Source organism: Taudactylus pleione, unplaced genomic scaffold, assembly GCF_031769625.1.
Source record: "Taudactylus pleione unplaced genomic scaffold, aTauple2 ptg000282l, whole genome shotgun sequence".
In the NCBI taxonomy this organism is placed as follows: domain Eukaryota; kingdom Metazoa; phylum Chordata; class Amphibia; order Anura; family Myobatrachidae; genus Taudactylus; species Taudactylus pleione.
Genome location: NW_028284684.1, coordinates 804,569 through 822,439, shown reverse-complemented (window position 1 = coordinate 822,439; position 17,871 = coordinate 804,569). Strand labels below are relative to the sequence as shown.

Sequence of the window (17,871 nt, the reverse complement as noted above, 5' to 3'; positions counted from 1 at the left end):
ATATAAAAAAATGTACTTGAGGAAGATATTCTTTAAACGCCCGCTAGCACTAAACTGGCACACTCACATCCTAGTGAAAAAATACACATTTTATTCTTTCCTTTTCATGTGACATCTTTGCGATCTACAGGAACTTAAAAGGGCAAAGAAAACTTGGGTGATTCAACAGCTAAAAGAGAAAAAGGAGTGGGAAGAGAAAATGGCTTGGGAAGAAGCTGAGGAAGAGCTTCTGACCTACACAAGAGAAGATGTGTGTAACAAGGTACAGTAGCCTTGGCTTGGATTGTCTATGTTATTCTCTAAAGCAGCCATGTCAACCCCCGTGACCTCCCTGGGGCCAGAAGTGGCCACAAATGCAAAAGAATTACAGTCATTTTGTTTGTCATATCTCAAGCCATTATCTTACCACTATAATAAAGAGTCCACTCATGCCCTTTTATATGCCAGCGCAGAGCCCCCTCATGCACCTACAGAAGTGTCCTCTTGCATCTTTGCTGATTACGCTACAAACCGTACGCATGCATCGCATCATGCGATTAGCCCTGTGCACTACGCTACGCCATGACACGTGCAGCATTCGCACCATGCAATCCTATGGAGTCGCGGGTGCGAACGCCATGCGTGGCTTGATTTGCTGCGAAAGTGGCAAAGATGCAAGAGGACACATCTGTATACAGTATATGCCTCAGAGCCTGCTCATGCTCCTATACAGTATATGCCTCAGAGCCCTCCCATTCACCTATACATTCTATGCTTCAGAGCCACCCATATATAACTAAAATCCATCTCATGCACCTATACAGTACATACCATAAAGCCCCTCATGTCCATATATTCCAGCCCTAAACCTCTATATGTGTCACGATCCGGTACAAGGAATTTCTCTGTGGAGGACAATGAGCCGGGGGGTTAGGATTTTTAGGAGACAGCTAGAGGAGTGACAGTACTAGTGTCCTCAATAAAGGTCAAACCCAGCTGTTGGCTAGACCTAACCAGAGGAGCGGAGTCTAACCCGCTCGGTGGTCTTCACCAGTGACCCCTCCTATTGGGATTTGGGTTTCGCCGCACCGTGTGAGCAGGTTGCGGTCCTCTGATTAGGTACCTGGGAGTGACGAGGAGACTAGGGAATGACAATAATACAATGAGTGGAATGATGCACTGGTATGCTCTAAGAAACGTTGCAGGATTCAGAGACAGGATACACCAGGAAGTGATGCAGGAGATCCAGGCGCAGACTAGTTGGGAGTTACGAGGAATAATGGAAGATCAGATACTGGATGCTTTGGGTAACTCGGAATATCTGAAGGCAGAGTAGTGTAAAGGAAGCTCAATAATCCAGACACAGAGAGACACTGGGTGTACAGTGAACCCAGGCGCAGGGTAATGTTAAGACCAGGGGTGCCGAGGGGGGGGGGCGTGTACGGGCCTGCTGGAGGTCTGGGTCCGACACCGCTTTCCCCTTCTCCCTGTCAGCTGGGCAGCCCGGCACACACTACTGTGTGCTGGGCTGCAAAGGGAGACTGCAGCAGCAGTCACCTCTGCCTGTGGGGGGGAGCGATCATTCTGATCGTGCCCCCCCCCCTCCTTGATATGTGCTGGGTTGAGGAGCTCACAGCACCCCCTCCCCAGCTCACAGTGCCGCTTCGCTGCAACAATGTTTTTTCTTAAGGGGACGTGGTTACGCCTCCTGCGATTAGGCCATGCATCCTTCCCCGGGCCTGTCGTGGCTCTTGGCAGCCCTGGTAAAGACACTGTAGATCTAGTCGCGGAATGGAGATAACTGTGCAGGTAACTAAGACGCAGGTTAGTGCATAGGCACTCTGTAGATCCAGTCACGGAATACAAGTAACTGTGCAGGGAACTCAGACGCAGGTTAGTGAACTTGATACACTGTGGATCTAGTCATGGAATACAAGTAACTATGCAGGGAACTCAGAAGCGGGTTGGTGAACTTGACACACTGTGGATCCAGTCACGAATACAAGTAATTGTGCAGGGAATTCAGATGCAGGTTAGTGAACTTGATACACTGAATATCCAGTCGTGGGGATAATGGAAGGTGCTTCGTGAAACCAGATGCAGGGAAAGCTACTGAAACTAGTGCTTGGGAATGGTACAGGAGGAGACACATGAAACTGGTAAATGAGCTGGAGCTTGGTAAACACAATGTGTAGATAGGCATCTTTGATGTCTAATGACACCAAAAATTTCCCTGCTTCTAGTCCCGCAATTTTCAGAATGAAGGGACTCCATCTTGAACCTGTGAAAGGAGAGATACTGGTTCAAAGACTTGAGATTTAGAATGGGTCTGACGGATCCATCCGGCTTTGGAACCACAAAAAGATTGGAATAAAATCCCTGGTTTCTTTGTGCTTTCGGAACTGGGACCAGAACCTTGGCCAGCAGAAGTCTGTCGATCACCTGACGTAAAACTAGTTGTTTCAAAGGATCGACTGGAAACCCTGTGAAAAATCGCACTGGAGGAGAGAAGGCAAACTCTATATTGTATCCTTGAGATACCAGATTCTGAACCCAAGTGTCGGGACAAGTCTGCCACCAAACCTCCGAGAAGCGCAGGATCCCCGAGGTGTGATGGAAGCCCGTCATGCCACGGGCTTTTCTGCTGGATTGGGATCTGGACAGCGGGCACTGGCAATCTGATGTCCTCTTGCACGACCTCCTTGACATGCTGAAGACGAACCTCGAGGTCGACCCTGAGATCTCGTTGGGCTCGAAAGGACCGAAAAGATGGTTCTTTAAATGAACAACGTGGACGAGGTGCTGACAAAGGTAGAAAAGTACTCCTACTCCCAGTGGCCAGAGAGATACACTTGTCCAACTCTGTACCAAATAAAATATCACCAGTGAAAGGAAGAGCTTCAACCGCTCGTTTAGACTCAGCATCCGCTTGCCAAGCGCGAAGCCAAAGAGCCCGGCGAGCAGCGACAGCCGAAGCAGAGATCCAAGCGCCTACCTGGCAGACATCTTTGGAGGCATCTCCCAAGTATACTGTGGACTCCTGAATATGCTCCACCAAGGTAATCAGAGTGTTTGACTTTAGACCTTACTCCAATTGTTCCGCACACTTCTCCACTGCCTTGTTGACCCAAGAGTTGACCAAGGCCGGCCTGAGAAGTGCGCCAGCAGCAGTATAAATGGATTTTAATGTAGTTTCCAATTTCTGCTCTGAGCTTTCCTGTAACGCATTAGCTCACGGAACTGGAAGTGTGGTTTTCTTCGACAGAAGAGAAACCGAAGAATCCACAGGTGGTGAAGTCTTCCATCGAATGCTATTCTCTGCTGGAAAAGGATAAAGGGAGAAAAAATGCCTAGGGATCTGGAACTCACTGTCGGGATTCTGCCAGACTGCCTCCATCTGTTTGTCTACCTTGCCTGAAACCGGAAAGGTAACAGAAGACTTCTGTTTCTTAGCAAACAAGGAATCATCTGATGATTCTGGAGCCTCAGGGTCAGAAACGTGAAGTACTTCCCTCACAGCTAGGATAAGTGCTTCAATACCCTGTGTCGCTTCAGGTTCCTGTAAAGAAGCCTCTATATCGGATTCGTCCAGGATCTCCCCTTCCTCCTCCTGAGACGAGTGATCTGCTTCAGAATCCTCCCCTGACTGGAGAACCGTCGAAAGTGCCCTCTTCTTACCACGGCCTCAGGAGACTTAGGTGCAGAACACATCACCTGGGCAAGGCTATTTACTGAGCAGGCTAGATCCTGAGCCCACACTGGTTCTGTAGCAAGAAAAGAAGGGTTAGAGGTGCTAGGTTTATCCTTGACAGCCTCCCTCTCTAACAGGAAGAGGCTAATTCTGATGTAAGATCTACCATGACCCCTGCCAAACTATTTAGTATGAGGGTGTGACAGTCTGCGCTGTGTTAGTGCTCTCCACTTCACAAGCATCACACAGGGATGACCCTTCAGAGCAAGCATGGGTAGATTTCTTTTTGCACCTAGTGAACAGTTTCTATGTAGCAGTTTTGTTTTTCGCTTTGGAAGACATCATAGCCCACTCACAGACAAGCACACGCACACAGTTTTTGCAGATAATCTGACACAGAAAAGGTAAACTGAGGCAGACAGAGCAATAGATGGGGAGGAGCAGAATTTCAATAACAATTCTACTCAGAAAAAAGGTGGGAAGGAGCAGAATTCTCAAATAATAATGCTACCCCATTATTACTATGCAATGTAGAAACAGGTGGGGAGAGCAGAATTACAAATTTAATACTATCCCACTGCAGGACTCACAGACCCCTTAGCAGACTGGAGCTGTTCACTGTTGCTCTCTGAGATGCTCTTTGCAGGCAGCAGGGAAGAGGAGCACTGGGACCTGTGTCTTATACTTAAGATGGTGCCGCTCCTAGTGAGTAGAGAGCGCCAATACCGCAGAGTATGGAGAAGGAGGAGAGAACCATGGCCGCTGCCAGTAAGACCGTCTGTCACTTGCCCAGCAGAGAAAGTACCACCTCTCCTGCTTATCAGGAGAGTTGCGTGTACTTACTTGATGCTACTGTGGCCAGAGTGCTGGGCAGGAAGGGGGTAACCGGACACAAGCCGTTTTCAGCTGTGACAGGCCCTGCTGAGTCAGTGGACTCTTGTTAGGTGGGGGCCCCCTCCATAGGATGACCGGGCACAGGCTGCAGTAGCTGTGGCGGTACCTGGCGGCACCCACTGTGCAGGCAGACTGTTACAGCCAACAGCCTGCCTGTCCTCATTGAACTTATGTCAAAATGAAATAGATAAAAGGACTGGAGACAGCCCCATGTGCACCGGCTCTCTCGGGCACATTCTAAAAACTGGGGCTGATGGAGCATAGAGGGGGAGGAGTCAGTTACAGTTTTAGATTCTTAAGGAACCAGGCTCTACTCAACCCACCGTCTATACCCCACTGGCAGAAGCTCCAGTGTCCCCTAATGGATGAAGGAGAAATACAGTCAAACCTGGATAAGTGGGACCTGGATAAGTGGGAAACTTCTATTACTGGGACTAATTGTGAGGTCCCTGCATTTTTGCACCAAAAAACCTCTGTTAGTGAGACTGATTTTTATCGATTATTAGGAATAATAACCTCTATAACTGAGACGATTGCTGTTTGGACATCTTTAAGTGAGATTAGTGCAGTTTATTAACCTCTATAAATAAGACGACCGCCTTTAGAACCTCTGTAACTGGGATTAGTACAGGTATTGACAAGTCTCTATGTCTGTACATCTATAAGTGAGACAAACACTTTTTGTACCTGGGTAAGTGAGAAACTGGATAAGTGAGCTACCTCTTTATGTGAGACTAAACGTGCCATCCCTTGAGATCCCACTTATCCAGGTTCAACTTTACAAATCTTTGACAAGAACTAAAGAGGCGATTTATGTGATTTCAGGTTATTAAGCAACTTTAGCCAATCCTAGCTTTCATGTCATTTCCATTTGCTGATGTTGACATTGCTGAAACATTTAGAGGAAGAAATATTAAAGCTGGAATCTGATATCCCTCTGAAAGCATGAACTTCTGACATTCATTTCTGGAAACTACTCTGTGAAGAACGGTACCCAGGCTTGAGATCACTAGCTCTTCATTCGACGGCATTTTTTGGATCAACCTACCTTTGTGAATCTGCTTTCTCCCAGATGAAAATAATAACATTAAGATACAGAAGCCGTCTGACCGATGAACATGACTAAATTGGAAATGTATTTTAGCAGGTTAACATAAGACATGCAGACTCATGTATCAAGTCAACCTCTCATTACCAACAAGATTATAAGTGAAAACCATCCTTTAACCTCTTAACTGACATAGTTGTATGGGATGCGAATGCAGCCAGCTGTGCTTCAGTTCACAAGGTGAGACCGCACCACCCCACTGTGTTTTTGTAGAGGAAATTTGCTCTACACATGTGCAGAACGGATCTCCTCTGACTCCCCAGACTTTCCTGCAGACTCTGCAATTTCTGACCGGTTTTGTAGGAAAAACACATCAGTTAAGTGGTTAATTATTTTAAAATGTTTTGTTAGTTTTGTTTCATTGCCTAAAAAGCCCTAAGAAGTATTGCATTATGTACTATGGTAGATCGCAAAAGATTTTCATCCTTTTGAGTAGATCACTGATTCCAAAAGTCTGACGCCCCTGCTCTAAAGGGATATCTTTGTGCTCCAGTGTTCGGACACCATATACAAACACATAGGAATGTTTTTACTACTACATTTCCATAGTATTGCCAACTATCAGAATCACTGTTTCACTCATGCTTTGTAATGTGAGTTTATAGCTTGCTTATGTTAATATATAATAATATTGTGTCAATTTGTTACTACTGCAACTTTTACAGTATTGATGATCAATCACTACAGTAATATAAAGAGAACATGGGAACTATTAAGCAAATCAGCTGTTGGTGATTACAGAAAAAAAATGATATATATATTTTTTTTATTTCCTGCAGGAATTTGTTTACGAGAATCCAGATGGGCAGACAGAAGTGATGCCAGTAAGTGTGGAGTAATAATGCACTAAAGACTTAGATGATCATGTTTGATACGTTGATGCTATGCACTTACCAAATTGATATAGCACACATAATTATTTTCTACTCAGATCTGGACCCCACCCACTCCCCCACAAGATGAGAATGACATTTATATAGATTCGGTGATGTGTCTAATGTACGATACCAACCCCATCCCTGAATCTAAACTGCCCCCAGTATATGTAAGAAAAGAGCACAAGAGACACAAGACAGATCCTGCAGGTGAGCAGTAATAAAATTGCCTTTATGAACTGCTGTTTTGGAAACTTTTGGTTTGGTTTTTGGTCTATTTGACAAGAGATTTGAAGGAAGAAAAATTGGGGAGCCAGAGCCTAATTAGACACGATGATGAAGTGCACAGATCAGCGATGATGAAGTGCACAGATAGAGGTCATGAGAGGAAAACAAAACAATAGGTTGTGGATCGAGTTGAGGGGTCAATTTAGAGATCACATATAAAGCTTCAAGTTCTTTATTGAGGAAAGTAGTTGTGCATCAATTATTTCTATAGCAATTGAGAAATAATGTATTGGTCAATTGCTATGTTCGTTTTTTGGAACATTCCAACTATTTGACATATGTGTCATTTTGATCTTCTCGCTCATTAACTTTAGTTTAATTCTTTGTCATATTCTTGATCTGTGATTTATGTTAAACAGTTAAAGAAATGGGTGTTATTAAAATGTGCATTACTTGTTTAGCTACAGGCCGAAAGAAGAAACAAAGGCATGGGGAATCTGTAGTTCCTCCGCGCTCACTGTTTGATAGAGCCGCCCCAGGCATGCTGAAAGTGAAGAGAGAAGGCAAAGAACAGAAGAAGAACATCCTTTTGAAACAGCAAACCCAGTTTGCCAAACCACTGCCAACCCTGGTGAAACCAGCAACTGAGTCTGGGCCTGACAACCCAGAGTGGTTGATCAGCGAAGACTGGGCTCTGCTTCAGGTGCAAACATGTCTTTTAGTGTAAATAAACGTAATAAGTGAACTGTGGGCCTGATTCAGAGCCGCTCACAAGCGGCCGCTCGTTCGTTCCGAGCAATGTTTGCACAACTGCGTATGCGTACGGATCGTAATACGCATGCGCGAACCAGTCAGTGCGGCCGAAAATCGTTTGTTCGCTAAATAGCGAATGCCTGCTATTTTGAGTGACAGGAGGAGGCGTATGTGGGTGGTAACAGGGGAAGGTGCTTGAAAACGGGGAGTGGAGATCAGAACGCAGGCGTGCTTAAAGGTCAAAACGGGCGTTTTATGGGTGTGCATAATTAATACAGCAGCCTCATTGACCACATCACTGGGTTATTTTATAGTCAGAACTGCTCGCAAGATTGCGGTAGGAAAAAACAACCAGAAGAATAGCGAGCAGTTCATACGCTGGTCGATGTACTCGATTAATCTAATAAATAGCGGACATGACGTAGGATGCGAGCGGCAAGGGGGCGTAGTTTCCCAAAAAACGACCGCAAGTTTTGTTCGCTCGTTCAGACCTAGAGGCGTGAACAGACCGCAAAGAGTGAACGGTTCATTTGAATAGCCACCCCTTTTTTCTGAACGAGCGAGCGCAAATAGCGTCCGGCTCTGAATCAGGCCCCGTGTTCACATTGTATGTACTGATATGTTATGCTATTCCCGACATGGTTATTTTAGTATAGACGCTAATGTGAATCACTCACAAAAAGTAATAAACAAGGCAGGTAATAAATCTAGAAAAAAGGAGATTTGGAAAGGAAGCAGGAGATGCTTGTGACACTATGCGCTCAGGGCAGGCAGTGCTCTGAATCCACTCAAGCATTCTACACTCGCATAGACATTGCATTCAGTACCAAGCCTTACATTTAGTAATGGTACACTGTGTATCGTGTTCCACATTTAACGTAAACTAACTCCATCTGTACGATAAGAATTGGAATTGTCATCTGTCTTGTTTGTTGTTTGTTTTTTAATAAGCACTAAATGTAAATTCTTAATACAGTATAGTTAAACCTTTCTGTATATGGCTAAACTCCCGTGAAGACTAAGGGGTAGATTTACTAAGGAGTGGGTGGTCAAAGACAGCTATCATAGTTTTAAAACTGCAATATAAATAAATGCTAGACTAGGCTTGTTTAGCATTTATTACTATAGCCATTTTACAATATCCGGCTTGTGACGAGAAGCCGGAAAGCTTTGACTACCCGCTTTTTAGTAAATCTACAGCTTATTGGGCCTGATTCAGACCCGCTCGCGAGTGCATAGCGCTCACAAGCGGGTCGATGGTCGGCCAATGCACATGCGCGAGCCCTGGAGCGAGTGAGAACTTCACTCGCTCCAGGGCTCGCTACAAAATAGGGCGGCTGTCGATGTTGATCGACCGCTCGCCCCATTTTGTAGGCGGGGAGGGGGCGTGGCTGGACAAACGGAGGCATTGCCAAAGGAACCCCTGCCGTTTGTGGGCGGCCCTACTGACATCATTCGTGATGTCAGTAGTGAACTTCCTGCTCTATTAGAGCAGGAAGTTCACTCGGGCTTGCGGGAACCGAGACCCTACTACAATCCGCCCTGATTCAGAGCGAGCAAATAGCGAGCGCCTCTGAATCAGGCCCATTGTCATCTTCAGTAACCTACTGTGGAGGTGTTTATTGCAGCAAATTACATAAAGCAAACATGTCCTCCGGGAAGACAAAGAAAATTCTATGTTGGTTGGTGAATGTGGAACAGATGAAATTACACGGCACGCACATAAATGTGTTTTATGCAAACTGCTGTAATGAACATAGCTGTTTTTTGGCACTTACACAGGCTGTCAAGCATCTCTTGGAGCTACCTCTAAATCTAACAGTGGTGTCACCGGCTCACACCCCCAATTGGGATCTAGTCAGCGATGTGGTGAATTCTTGCAGCAGAATCTATCGCTCCTCTAAACAATGCCGCACTCGGTATGAAAATGTCATTATTCCAAGAGAGGAAGGAAAGGTGAGAAGTTGACATGTTATTTTTTAATGCTGCTTTATATGTGTTTTAATGCACATAATGAGAACCCAATTCTGGAGATGCAACTACATTTTGTGAACATACTCAGAATAGAAACCTATGACACACCCATGGAACATTTCTTTTACATGCGACTTCCCAGCTGACACCTAATAACGCCTACTCGGAGGTTGCACAGAAAAGACTGAATTGCGTATGTATTAGAATGGCTCAGAAATACATAAAGATGTATATCCAGCCTACGATGCATGCTCAGTTTGCTAAAGATTGCTAGAAACTTTTACATTCCAACTTTGCTCAGTCCCAGTAGGTAAAAAAATAATCTCAGAGTTGTAAAAGTCGAGAACCAGTATTATAAATAATATTGTAAAACTAAGATTTAATTTGAATTTTAATTCTTTCTTTTAAAAGCTCATGTTTGAAGCGAACCCGAAAAAGAAGACTAAGAGTCTATACAAGGTTTGTGATGTTTTTTTTTTTTTTTACAGCATAATAACTTTATACTTTGTGTTAATGAATTTTAGTAATTGTAATGCAAAGGGTATTACATCTACTTCAGACACTTAAAACACCGTGTCCTGTCATCACAGCATATGAATACTGCTTAATCCAGTTTACCTGTAGACACTCTGCAATCCCTACAGTATTAAATAATGATAAATTGCAATCATTTTCCAATTATGGCTTACACACAGTTTTCAAGGATTAAATTATAAACATCACTATGTAATACAAAATTTAATTTGTGAACAAAAATAATATTGGCTGTTATTACTTGAAAGAAAGTGAACTTTGTTCAATTATATCAGTATTAAAAAATGTTTTATTAAAACAATAATTTTGCAGCACATTTTGTGTTACAATATTATGTTGAGTAACCGTATCAGACTACAAAAATGGCCAGTGCCGGTGCTGGGATTATGGCGTACATGGCAGGTACAGCTTTGAGCTATGCTGTACTCAGTAGGTGCTGTACATGCAGACACTGGACTATACATGTAGCTATTACTCTGTTATTAATACTTACACATAAATGGAGCAGACTTTAGTTAAACAGTTAGCAGCATATTACAAAAAGATAGTGGCAGTAGAAGCTTGATATGCTGAGTCCACCTCTTTACTACTTAACATGGCACATGTTACATTACAGCTGGATTGTTTTTCCGTAGACTTACGTTTTATGTGACTTAGTTTTTTGCGAGAACTCCACTGGAGAGGGCCAGATAAGAGAGCTCATCAGCGCTCCACCCACCACACCTGTCCCTGTGTTCTCTGGATAATGATGGAGAGGTGTCCCGGTCTCTGCTATTTTGAGACCGGACAATTCCAGGTGTCAATTGCTGACTACCTGCCCACCACTCAGCCTGGGCACTGTACACTGGGAGCCGTGGCCAGAACAATAATGCAGACCCATCTCTGTCACTGCGATTGAGACAGGGCTTGCAAGGTTCTCTCACCTCTCGGGCTGTGTACGATGGTACAAGGCATCCCGGTGCAAGGATTGGAGGTTCAGTGCGGGCTTTACCCTATGGTTGAGCCGCATCTTTGGTCAGACTTTAGCATGGTCTGGCATGGACCTCTGGTGGAGGGGCATCCATTACTCTCCTCCATGGTGGGCTTTTGCAGGAATTAGTCTGCCAAAATTCTTCTGGCAGCTGTCTCTAACAGGGGAAGTGTAGAGAAGATTTGCTGGAAGTGGTGAGTCAGTCTATGTGTGTTTATGCTAGGACTTCTTGGTTGCTATCTACCTGGAGTATGCAGGATTGTTTGTTTTTTATCTTTCCTGTATGTTCCCTACATTCCTGCTTGTGAGACATAATAATAATTAACATTTACATTGTTAGGCTGTGAGGGACTGCAGTCTGTGGACTGTGCTTTTAGATTGTCAGCCTACATTAGCCTAGCCCACAGATGTGTCCTTATACATCTTTGCTGCAGTCGCACTAAAAAGCCCCTCTCGGCACTCCAGATCCTGTGAGACTCTTAGCACCAGACATCTTTTTCCTCTTTATGGACGAAAATGTGTCGCAATGTGATGTGACTAGGATGCAGCAACAGACTGTGCTGATTAATTTGATATGTGACACTTGTATATCTGTGTGCGACTTATTCTCTGAATCTGTATACGAAGTGCTACAATGTTGCGGCCGCAGCGTCTTTCATTTCAAGTTCCGTTGTGCTTAATTTACAGACTCAGGTGCACACAGATAAATAAGTGTTGCATATCAAATTAATCAGCAAAGTCTGCCGGTGCACCCTAATCGCTCGCATTGTACGACTTAGACGCATTTTCGGCAAAAAAAATGCCCAGCGCTAGCAGAGTAGCATGGGACCCGGCAGCTCAGTCATGCCAGAGAAGTAATGTTTCATGGCGTATGGAGGCTAAATGTTTGAAGACTTATCTGTAGGTATAAGAATATTTTAGAGCCTGCAGCCTATGGGTTTAAATATAAAGAGACCTAGAGTGTAATCCTCACTGTGACTGAAATTTAATGCTGTATTGCTCTGCTGCACTGGTAATTTTTAGTAAAAAGAAGACTTATGTCTTACCTCAGTGATTCCCAACCTCGGTCCTCAAGGCACACAAACAGTCCTGGTTTTAGTGATATCCATGCTTAAGCACAGATGGTTAAATCAAAATAACTGAGGTACTAATTAATTCACCTGTGCTCAAGTATGGCTATCCTTAAAACACGTTAGTGTGCCTTGAGGACCGTGGTTCGGAATCCCTGTCTTGCCTGTTAAGTCTTTTTCTTTGACTCCATAGGGGGTACAGGGATGACTCTGGGTTTAGCCTGGAGAGGAGAGTCTGGGCACCAAACGGTTAATTAAAATTTCCAACAAGCCCAGGCCCCTCTCTTCCAGCCACTGGACCTCAGTTTAGTTGCAAGCCCATGGCAGGAGCAGGGCAGAGGAGAAGGAGAAGGAGGGGCGGCATACATACAAAGCCATACACGCCACGTCAAGTACCAGTCACCAAGAAAACTCACCCGTGCTGCCCAAAAAGTTTCCACTGACCGAGTGGAGTGGGCCATCACCACGGCAGGGGCAGGAAGATTCACCAATGAGTAAGCCTGGTGAATGGTAATGCGAAGCCAGCGAGCCAAGGTCTGCTTAGTAGCCAGCCAGCCCCACTTATGGACATCATACAAGACAAACAGAGTACGACTTGCGAATCTCTCTGGTCCGCTTGACATAAAGCCAGAGAGCCCTCACCACATCCAGTGAAGCCTCCTACTGAGATGTATCTGTAGTCTGGAATGCAGGAACTACTATTTCCTGATTGATATGGAAGCGGGATACTACCTTGGGAAGGTTGCCCAAGTGAGTCCTCAAGACAGCCCTGTCTGAATGGAACACGAGAAAAGGGGAGTGACACGAAAGGGTGCTCAAATTCGTTACCCTCCAAGCAGACGCAATGGCTAGTAGAAACACCATCTTCCACGTGAGCCAACGCAATTCCACCGTCTGCAATGGTTCAAATGGAGCCGATTGGAGAGCTCGGAGAGAAAGAGAGAAAGAAAGATCCCAGGGAGCCACAGGAGAAACAAACGGTGTCTGAACATTGAGAACCCCCTGGAAATAAGTTCGTACCTCCGGGAACAGAACTATTTGCCTTTGAAAAAGAACAGACAAATCCGAAACCTGGACCTTCAAAGATGAGAGCCAAAGGCCCAAATCCAGACCAGTCTGCAGAAAGGAGAGGACACGGGAAAGGTGGAAAGACCTGGTTGAACTTCTCTCATTGAGATTAGAGGGAAGTTCCAAGGAACCGCTAGTGCATCTGCCAGGAGAACTTCCGGATCCCTGGTGCAAAAGCAATAGCTCGGAAGCTGATAATTGTAGCGGGACGCCATCATGTTCGGTAGGCCCCAGCGATGGACTAATAGCTGGAAGACGTCTAGATGTAAGGCCAGCTTGCCTGCATGGACGTCTTGACGACTTAGGAAGTCTTTTTGTGCCTGCTCCTATTTTGGTGCCCTCTACACCCCAAGGTATAGCAGTGTCGTCCAGATGGATTCAAATAAATTGCTTTAACTGTACAGTAAGTGTCAAAAATCCTCTTTTTGTGGGCATGTGCAGTACAAACTTGTGTGTTTTTACAAAGCACACGGGTGCATACTCCTTCAGCCCCCTGGCATTATATATTTCTAGGTGGTTTACTTTGATAATTTGCCAAGCTTACCTTAAATCAGGTCTGCCAGTTCCTGAAAATATAATGGCCGCTATGCAGTGCAGTTGTACGAGACATCCACCTGGTCTTCAGTGCACACTCTCACAAAATATTTAAAATTTAATACTTTTGCACCTAAAGATGCCAGTTTTGGACATTAATTGTGTGCACCACAATCTATAAGCGTACAGGACAGCTTTGGGATATCCCCATTGTAACCCTGTGTCGTGATGTCAGATCACTGGGAGTTTGTAGATTTTGATCAGAACCCTTGCGGATAGCTTTGTATGTGAGAGAGTAGTGGAAGCTTGAGGCCTTGATAAAGTGCCTACTTATCAGACAACTACTAGAAGAATATGTATGGGTGCTTGCCAACAAACTGATATAATATAGTCTTTAGGAAAATACTGGATAGAGTGCCGGTTGAAGGACAGGAATAATCTCTTGATGATACGGTGCTCAGAACTGTAGTGAGCAGAGACAGGCAGTAGATGACCTCAGCAAAATGTTGGTAGTACTGGTATCAGCCTGCAGGAGATGATACTGGAGTGCTGCACAGTACTAATAGATGGATTTACCAGTGTGTAGTGGGACACCTGCTGGAATGGGTGTGAAGTGCAGAACAGCTCAGATGGTAGATGCTTGGAATGAATGTGGACTGAATGGATGCAGAAAGCACTTATATGCAGGGAGCTGGTGTCAGAGTCAGTATGCACTATAATGCAAGACACTGGAAGCTGAGTCAGATGCAGTTTGTAAGCGCAGGATACTGAAAGCTGAGACAGATGTAGAAACTGGAACAGAGCTGGAAGTCACTTCAGTCAGGAAACTGTTGTCAGGGAGAAGAGAGCTGGTTTGGCAATTAGCTGGACATAGCAGATGTTTTAAATAAAGGGCCACGTACACCTATTGGCCAAGCAGGTCATGTGAGCGCAGCTGCTGGAATCCGGTTGGCAGATTGTAGTCATGGGGACAAATCCAAGATGGCCACACCCATGCTCCACAGCTGTGGAACTGACAGGAGGGTAAATGTCAGGCATGCCTCAGTAGTGCCAGTGCACGTCTCAGGAATGCAAAAAGCCGCCACGTAGTGCAGTGACATGACACTGTCCGACTCAATGTATGATACCTGATAGTTAAGGACTTTGTTAGACAAATTGAAGGGTACTGTGGCTTGTGCGCTCATTTTTATTTCATACTAATGGGACTTTATGTCTTCAGACTAAGAACAGCCGACCTCTCCGGACCAGTCAGATCCATGCTCAGGATGAAGGAGTGACGCACACACAGCTCTATACAAATCGTTTTGAGCTGATGAAAATGACAGCAGGCAAGAGGAGCCCTCCTATAAAGCCACTGTAAGGACTCCTCCTTCCATCTAAACTCACTTTGCTTTGTAGGATTAGTGTAGATGTGCTGGATGCATGGATATAATTATAAACTAACAAATTACTTCAACTAGGCATTTATTTATTTTGTAATTTAAGTTTATTGCAGTTTTAAAACATGACATTATAATAACTTTGCACCAAATATAAGCATATCAGAAATAACAAACAAATATAAGAAATATGTATGGCTACATAAATTATTACTAGGGTTGCTCTTTACAGAAGTAACCCTGGATGGCCTTTTCCATAGTATTCACACATAGAAAGACACCGTGCATTTCATCTAGGTGCTTATACTTTATTGCTGATGTTTCAGTGGAGAAATTACTATTTGTAATGTATGTGTCATTAATGTGTTTTTTAGCTTGGGAATGAACCCATTTCAGAAGAATCCAAAACATGCCTCTGTGCTTGCAGAAAGGTAATCACAACAAACAAACACACTTATTTCCCAGACTGGTGCTACTTACCTCTGACTCCAATTGTTTCTATGACCTTTTCATGATAATCCATGTTATCTGTTAAGTGAGCTTTGGGCTACCTATTCTATATGCATGAAAACAGCCATAGGCTAGTTGATGGATATGGTAAAGGGTTGTGATTAGGCTAACTTTAATGGACATTATAATAAAGCTGTATTAGCTCTCAGATGGCTTTTTTTTGTTTAAAAGCTATTGCTTGTCAAATACCAGCAAATATTATTACAATTCAGTTGTAATTTGGGCATTGTTCCACTGTCAAATTATAGTCCAAGAAGCAAAGAGTGGAAGGACCTAACGTCCCTCTCACAAAACAGAAGTATGTAACACAGCACTTACATTAAGTAAGCACAGTGTCTCTCAACAGCCCTCTGACCTGTTCCCCAGACAGGGCGAGACTGACTAACAGAGACTGTCACACCCTTTATCAGAGTCTTTTAGGTGATCTGGCAGATGGTATGTTGCTTTCTAGGGATTCCTTTCGCATGTTTCCACTCACGGACCTTTGAGCTGCAACTTCTCGCCCGATGTTCTCGAACAAAGCCTAACTTTGTGATTCAAGTGTTCCAATTGGCACAGGCAACCCATAAGTCTCGGTTGTGATGGCTCAACAGACACAACCTGAGTCAACCTCTGTTAAACTGGCAATGTCTATGGAAAAGGACTAAATGGAATTTCTGTGTAAGAGAACTTATACAAATTGGTGGACACTTGTGAATTTGCCATTGTGGGACACTATTTTCTATTCTAAAGTGGACCATCATGACCACAGATGTCAGTCTACAGAGGTAAGGTGCGTTAACGCTGGGCCTTCATCTCCGAATCAATAGGGTTTGGTCTCGGGCAGAGGCAAGACTTCTAATAAATGTTTTAGGGATACGGGCCTTCTGGCAATTCTTCTACCACAGTCTTACCTTTGAAATTTGAGCAGCCTTATACAAAGTCAACCCGACTGGTTAGGAAACATATCTGTCACTTTTTGATTTGCTCAGAAGTAAGACTTAATATGCGCAAATGGAGTAATCAGCTGCTCCAAAGACAGCAATCCAGAACAATTACTGTCCCATCATTTGTACAGTATGTAACCTTGATGGCATATATTTTAACTGAGTATAATACACAAGAGTCAATCCTCTCGGTTATAATGCCAGAGTATTTAAGAGATGCTGTAGTAGGGAAAAAAATTAATTGTTCCTCAAGGTCGCTGGTATTTACCTGTGATAGAACTACATAACTGATATTGTAGAAAAATGAGAAAGCAGTTGCTACATAACTGCTTCCCAACAAGTGGACTTGCTAAATATTTGAAAACAGCTAGTAGATACTGTATATATGTATATATATATATATATATATATATGTATGTATATATATATATATATATATATATATATATATATATATTCTGTGCTACAGTGCAAAGTGAAAACAACACTGATAGTAACTATATTTATTGCATATTGAATTTTATGAATTAGTGTTGATTAATTATCACCAGCAAGCTAATTTGAGAAGCAAGGAGTTTTTTCTTTCCCTACTACTTGAACGTAGTCTGATTGTGCTAGTGACTAAGGCCACTATCACTCAGGCATTGTGTGATGGGTGTCAGCCCTGGGAGCCTGGTTGTGTTGCTTGTAATTTCTATAGCATTTTGCACAGACATAATGGTGGACCACCATGATTTGGGGGCCTAGTGTCCCTCTTCTTGGAAATTGATTGCTGGAAATTGAATATGCCTACATCTCGGAAGGAAAAACCTGGCCTCAACACTACACTCCTGACCTTTTAAGTGAATTTCACTTGTGACTCTTTAGGCTAGTTAGAGAGTAGAAGGACGGCACTCCTACTACAGTATTTGTCAATTGAGTTACATTTACAGGACCCAAACCAATCTCGCTCATAGTGGCCCCCTGTGGCTGAAGAAATAACAATAGATAACTTTTCAATAATGTTTGTCCCTTAGATGTGTGCTTCGAAATTAATCTCCTATGCCGTCTTGTGACATTAACTGAAAGTATAACATGTTATTTTGGAATTGTTTTGATTTATTTAAAGGTTTCTATCAGTTTTAAATTTAAATGCATTTTTTTTCCAGCGGAATTAGCTACGAGAAGCCACTACCACCTATCCAAGTGGCTTCTCTGCGTGCTGAACGCATTGCCAAGGAGAAGAAGGTAGTTTCTACTCATTACATTTTTTAAAATAACTATGTATTTTTTAAAAAGTTATTCCCAGGGTGTGATATAACATGTTGACGTTCAGAATGCCGACATTCAATATGTTGACAGCATGCTCTGAATGTCAACATTCAGGATGTCGACAATG

The 17,871-nt window shown here is 43.7% G+C and overlaps 1 protein-coding gene across 3 annotated transcripts in view; it reads left to right on the top strand.

Moving 5' to 3' along the window:
- Nucleotides 1-17,871, top strand: part of EP400 (E1A binding protein p400) — a 181,518-nt gene that overhangs the window by 141,140 nt on the left and 22,507 nt on the right. For all 3 annotated transcript variants that reach the window (XM_088482079.1, XM_088482077.1, XM_088482080.1), the window contains 9 exons: nt 131-262; nt 6,452-6,496; nt 6,604-6,757; nt 7,237-7,478; nt 9,311-9,484; nt 9,914-9,961; nt 14,898-15,034; nt 15,432-15,488; nt 17,642-17,720. In XM_088482079.1, coding sequence (XP_088338205.1) covers nt 131-262; nt 6,452-6,496; nt 6,604-6,757; nt 7,237-7,478; nt 9,311-9,484; nt 9,914-9,961; nt 14,898-15,034; nt 15,432-15,488; nt 17,642-17,720 — 1,068 coding nt within the window. The remainder of the gene's footprint in view (nt 1-130; nt 263-6,451; nt 6,497-6,603; nt 6,758-7,236; nt 7,479-9,310; nt 9,485-9,913; nt 9,962-14,897; nt 15,035-15,431; nt 15,489-17,641; nt 17,721-17,871) is intronic.